The sequence below is a fragment of the Tupaia chinensis genome, unplaced genomic scaffold (genome assembly GCF_000334495.1).
Source record: "Tupaia chinensis unplaced genomic scaffold, TupChi_1.0 Scaffold147003_1, whole genome shotgun sequence".
In the NCBI taxonomy this organism is placed as follows: Eukaryota; Metazoa; Chordata; class Mammalia; order Scandentia; family Tupaiidae; genus Tupaia; species Tupaia belangeri.
This window is the reverse complement of record NW_006206856.1, coordinates 1,245,376-1,250,996: the sequence shown is the minus strand read 5'-3', so window position 1 is coordinate 1,250,996 and position 5,621 is coordinate 1,245,376. Positions and strand designations below refer to the sequence as shown.

General features: G+C 61.9%; 1 protein-coding gene across 1 annotated transcript in view; it reads left to right on the top strand.

Moving 5' to 3' along the window:
- NISCH (nischarin) overlaps positions 1 to 5,621 on the top strand; it is a gene marked incomplete at its 5' end in the record, with an annotated part of 35,793 nt that overhangs the window by 24,037 nt on the left and 6,135 nt on the right. The window contains 5 exon segments of the mRNA XM_027768623.1: positions 96 to 220; positions 1,255 to 1,304; positions 2,602 to 2,745; positions 2,747 to 3,347; positions 3,350 to 3,984. Of these exon segments, the coding sequence (XP_027624424.1) occupies positions 96 to 220; positions 1,255 to 1,304; positions 2,602 to 2,745; positions 2,747 to 3,347; positions 3,350 to 3,984 (1,555 nt within the window).

Genomic DNA, 5,621 nt, shown 5'->3' with positions numbered 1-5,621 from the left:
GGGGGGGCTTGCCGCCCCGGCCCAGCCAGTACCCCGAGGGCCAACCCAGCGTGTTGACTGGCTGCTCTCTCCGCCCTGCCTGCCCATCTCTCCAGGAATCATGTTCGTGCAGGAGGAGGCCCTGGCCAGCAGCCTCTCGTCCACCGACAGTCTGACTCCTGAGGACCGGCCCGTTGCCCGGGGCTGCTCCGATTCCTTGGAGTCCCTCCCTGTGGGACAGGTAATGCCCTCCTCGGCCCTCAGGGGACCGGGACCTACCTCCCAGGGCCGACTGCCCGAGCGCCCAAGGGCTGTCTGCAGGAGGGAGTGGCTGGCGGGGTGTGGCAGCTGTGTCCTCCACTCTGTCTGCACGGCCTTCTCTCCTGGACATGTTAGTGAGGCTTCCTGACCATCCCTGCAGTTCGGGGTCATTCCCCCCATGGAGACAAGCAGTTCTCTCACTGGACCCTGGGGACAGGTGACCCTTGAGCCCACGTGAGCAGATAGAGGGCAGTGCAGAAGGTCCTTGCTGGGGAGCTTGTGCAGCTCCCAAACCCGAGAAGAATTTCTCCCGTGCTGCCTGACACTTCTGAGGCCTTTCTGTCCCTTGCCATGTGTCACGCTGGTAGTTGGGGACACGGTGTGACTCCCCCTCCTCTCTGGATAATGGTTCCAGAGCCCATTCCCATGTCCTGGGAATAACAGGGAGACAAGCAAGAGAGGCTCGTTGACCATGTTGGCGGGGTGTAGGGTTGGTGCTGGGCCTGCTTCCCCCTTCATCTCTAGCAGCTCAGGGTCCTGCCACGTGACACTGAGGTGGTTTGCAAAGTCCTCCTTTGTCCCCAGCACTCCATAGCACTCTCCTTTCACCCTCCCCAGGGTCATAGCTAGGGGCGCCCAAGCCCCAGGTCTTCCTCACTGCAGAGATCAGAGGGGACTTGTCAGAGCTGCAGCCCTGCTCAGTGCTCCGTGCTGGCCAGTGAGGGCCAGACCTGATGGGGAAACTGTCTGGACCATCAGGTGGCACAAGGAGCCATCAGGTGCCAGACCACCAGAGGGTGTCCAGGTGGTCTGGCCCTGGGTTAGACGGGGCTAGGCTTCCCAGGACTGGCAGATAACTGGATGAGCCTCTGCCCCTCCAGGCCCTAGAGTGCACCCCCAGGAGGGTCTGGGTGTGGTGAGCAGGGCAGAGTGCCGGCTCAAGGTCTGGCTCCCAGCAAGTGCCAGGGAACAGCGGCAGCAGGTGAGGGCTGACTGTGTTTTCTTCTCTATCAGGCAGCCTCCGAGGATGTGAGGGACGTGCCTGGAGCTGTTGGTGGGGCCAGGTGAGGAGGGGGTGCAGGCTCCTGGTGGCCGTTTGGATTTTGCTCCTGGTCTGTTCATATGCGTCCTACAGAGTGACTCCGTTCTTCAAACGCAGATGAGATAAGACTCCAGTTTGTGTCTAGACCCCGGTCACTGTTGTCCCCTCACACAGGTCGTCCTGACTAGGGCGTGGCAGAACAAGGCCAGTTTGGGCCTTAGCAGGGTCATACAGCTGTGAGCTAAGGAAGGTGTTTATGGAGTAGCCTAGTGGCCTCGCGGTCAGGGGAGCTGGAATGCACGTGCTGAGTGTGCAGTTCAGGCCTCAGCAGCTCGAGAAACTGCCAGTGTTTGCATGTGCCCCAAACCCTGGCAGGACGAGAGTGGGGGGTCTGGTGTGGCCACCCCACCCCACTGTGGAGTGTCTCCCCTCCTCTCTCTGGCAAGCACATGCACCATCTGGTAAGTTGAAAGGAAAAAAAAAGAAGAGTTTTACTTTCTTAAAGGACTATTACAAAAGGAAAAGAGGGGCCAGCAGATGGCATAGTGGTTACGTCACTGGACTCCCACAAGGCCGACCACAGTTCAAGTCCCAAACCTGGTGGCTTGAAAATCACGTGAGGCACACGTGTGTGCGTGTGTAAGAGTCCATGAGGAGAATGGAGAAGGGATTGTGGCATGGCCACATCCTGGGGGGATGACTTCTCACTTTGCTTCTGTCACTCTCACTTGTCCCCACCTACCCGTGAGCACACGTGCCCTAAGGCAAAAGTCTCTTTAAGAAAAGGAGATTATGTGGATGGGGCGCCCATGCATCTTAAGGTACTAATTCTGACGCTTTACAGAAGACTTTTACGGACCTTGTTCCGCATGCGAGGGTGGCAGCCCAGAGGAGCCAGGTATAAACGTGCAGGTGGTAAGACCCACCCCGGCCCACTGCTCTACCCCGGAGGCCACTGGCTACTTCCCACCTGAGGGAATGACTCTCTACAGGCAGGGTGCGTGGCATCAGATGAGTGGCCCGGAGTCTGAGGTACTCTCTGACTGTGGGACCAGTGTGGCCTGGGCCAGGAAGGCTAAGGTGGACGCTGTGGCCAGAGCCCCTGCCAGTGTGGGCACAGACTGGATTGGCCACCCCAGCCTTCCAGCTGCCAGCACTATGGTCCCAGCCAGGGCCCTTGTTCTGGGAATAGGCTTGGCTGTGTAGGCCTGGGACCCCACCCATTGTTTCCTTGGGGCCAGAGTACAGCTGCAGGCTCTGGACATGGGAGCAAGGATGTCCCCACCAGCACTTCACTAACCTGACCTCTCCCTGCGCAGCCCGGAACACACAGAGCCGGAGGTCCAGGTGGTACCCGGGTCTGGCCAGATCATCTTCCTGCCCTTCACCTGCATCGGCTACACCGCCACCAACCAGGACTTCATCCAGCGCCTGAGCACGCTGATCCGGCAGGCCATTTAGCGGCGCCGGGATGGAGGCCGCCAATCAGCGGGAGGCGGGCCAGGGCGAGCACGGCGAGGAAGAGGAGGAGGCGGCTGAGAACCGCTACTTTGAAATGGGGCCCCCGGATGCGGAGGAAGAGGGGGAGGAAGGCCAGGAGGAGGAGGAGGAGGAGGAGGAGGAGGATGAAGAGGCGGAGGAGGAGCGCCTGGCCCTGGAGTGGGCCCTGGGCGCGGACGAGGACTTCCTGCTGGAGCACATCCGCATCCTCAAGGTGCTCTGGTGCTTCCTGATCCACGTGCAGGGCAGCATCCGCCAGTTCGCCGCCTGCCTGGTGCTCACCGACTTCGGCATTGCCGTCTTCGAGATCCCGCACCAGGAGTCGCGCGGCAGCAGCCAGCACATCCTGTCCTCCCTGCGCTTCGTCTTCTGCTTCCCGCACGGCGACCTCACCGAGTTCGGCTTCCTCATGCCCGAGCTGTGCCTGGTGCTCAAGGTGCGGCACAGCGAGAACACGCTCTTCATCATCTCGGACGCCGCCAGCCTGCACGAGTTCCACGCGGACCTGCGCTCCTGCTTCGCCCCGCAGCACATGGCCATGCTGTGCAGCCCCGTCCTCTACGGCCCGCCCCCCCCAGCCTGCAGGAGTTCCTGCGCCAGCTGCTCACCTTCTACAAGGTGGCCGGCGGTGGCCAGGAGCGCAGCCAGGGCTGCTTCCCCGTCTACCTGGTCTACAGCGACAAGCGCATGGTGCGGACGGCCGCCGGGGACTACTCGGGCAACATCGAGTGGGCCAGCTGCACGCTCTGCTCGGCCGTGCGGCGCTCCTGCTGCGCGCCCTCCGAGGCCGTCAAGTCGGCCGCCATCCCCTACTGGCTGCTGCTCACGCCCCAGCACCTGAACGTCATCAAGGCCGACTTCAACCCCATGCCCAACCGCGGCACCCACAACTGCCGCAACCGCAACAGCTTCAAGCTCAGCCGCGTGCCGCTGTCCACCGTGCTGCTGGACCCCACGCGCAGCTGCACCCAGCCGCGGGGCGCCTTCGCTGACGGTCACGTGCTCGAGCTGCTCGTGGGCTACCGCTTCGTCACTGCCATCTTCGTGCTGCCGCACGAGAAGTTCCACTTCCTGCGGGTCTACAACCAGCTGCGGGCCTCCCTGCAGGACCTGAAGACTGTGGTCATCGCCAAGACCCCTGCATCTGGGCCCGGGCCCCAGGGCCCCCCAGCGGATGGCCAGCCTCCTGAGGGCAGGGCCAGGTGAGGCTGAGCACTGGCTCTCGGGCCGGCGATGGGCTTGTGTGCGGGGGTGTCTGAGCACTGCTGTCTGCCGGTGAGCCTGCGGCTGCTCCTTGACTGCCCGCCTCCTGCATCTGGCTCCTCACCCTCAGTTTTGCCCTAGGCTCCCAGGCTTGGTGCCAGGCTGCTCCTTCCCTCCCAAGGCTTCAGAAGAGGCCCACAAGAACGGGTTGGCCTAGGCCCCTGCCACCCACGTAGAGCAGACGGGGCTGCCCTGCCCTGCCTGCCCCCACCCCCACCCTGGCTCCCAGTGGGAAAGCACAGGCTGCAGCACCCGAGGCCCTGCTCCCTGCTCCACGGGCCCGCGTGTGTTTGAGGACCCCTGGCCCCCCACAGCCCACAGCTAGCTCTGGGCCCAGGCTACTTCAACTCCACCGTCTCCAAGACCCAACTCTCGAGCTCACCCTGTCAGGCCACAAATCCCTTCTCAAGAGGGACCTAATTTCATGTAACTTTGGGGGTCCTTCCCAGGGGAAGGACCAACAGCATGCAGGGCCCGAGGGTCGGCACCGATGGGCTGCTCTTCCATAGCCCCTTGCTTCTGGAGGAGCCTGAGGCTCAGAGCAGAGGAGCTGGCAGCTCTGGCCTCCATTCCTCCTCTACCACTGCTCCTGGCCCTCTCCAGGCTGAGCCGAATGTTGCCTCCAAGGGCCTGCCACCCTCTTCCACCCCAGACTCAGTGTCCCCTCATGCCTGGCTGGAGAGCAGAGCCTTGGACATTTCCACCGGCACTGACCCAGGCCCAGTTTAGAGGGTGACATCCAAGGGACCTTCAACCCGAGCACTGCCATGTAGGCCTGGAGCTGGTGGCCGGGGGACACCCCTACCCAGCCCCTGTGGCCTCTGTGAGCTTTAAGGTTCTAAGTATTACTGGGACGAGCAGTTAGCATAATGGCTATGTCACTGGACTCCCATGTAGCCGACCGCGGTTTGAGTCCCGGACCTGGTGGCTTAAACTCACACCCGGTGCATGTGCATGTGTGCCCAAGATCTCAAGAAGAGAATGGAGGAGAAGGGATTGCGGCGTGGCCATCCCCCCTGGGGGTGATTTCTCGCTTTCTGTCTCTCTGTCTGTCTCTGTCTGGTGAGCGCACATGCCCTATAGCAAAAACCTCTCCAAAGAAAGTTCTAAGCATTACTTGGGCTCGTGTCTGAAATAGACCAGTGGAAGTGCACTGTGGCCATGCACAGTGATGGCTGGGCCACCTAAGGGAACCCCAGATGCAAATGGGGCAGTGAGTTCCGGTTCTCTGCAGGTACCACACACAGCCCTGGACACCTTAGTCGGGACTCTGGAGTGGCATCTCTGACACCTTCTCAGACGAGTTTTCAGTGTCACCCCGAGATGCAAATCGGGCAGTGAGTTCCGGTGCTCTGCAGGTACCACACACAGCCCTGGACACCTTAGTCGGGACTCTGGAGTGGCATCTCTGACACCTTCTCAGACGAGTTTTCAGTGTCGGGCCAAAGCCTCTGCTGTGTGTGTCTGGCTGGCTCCACTGGGTTCCGGCAGCTGGCCCTGCCCCACCTGCCCATCTCCTCCCCAGTGAGGGGCCTGGCCACTGCCCTCCGCTGCCTAGGACTCCCACCGACGACCT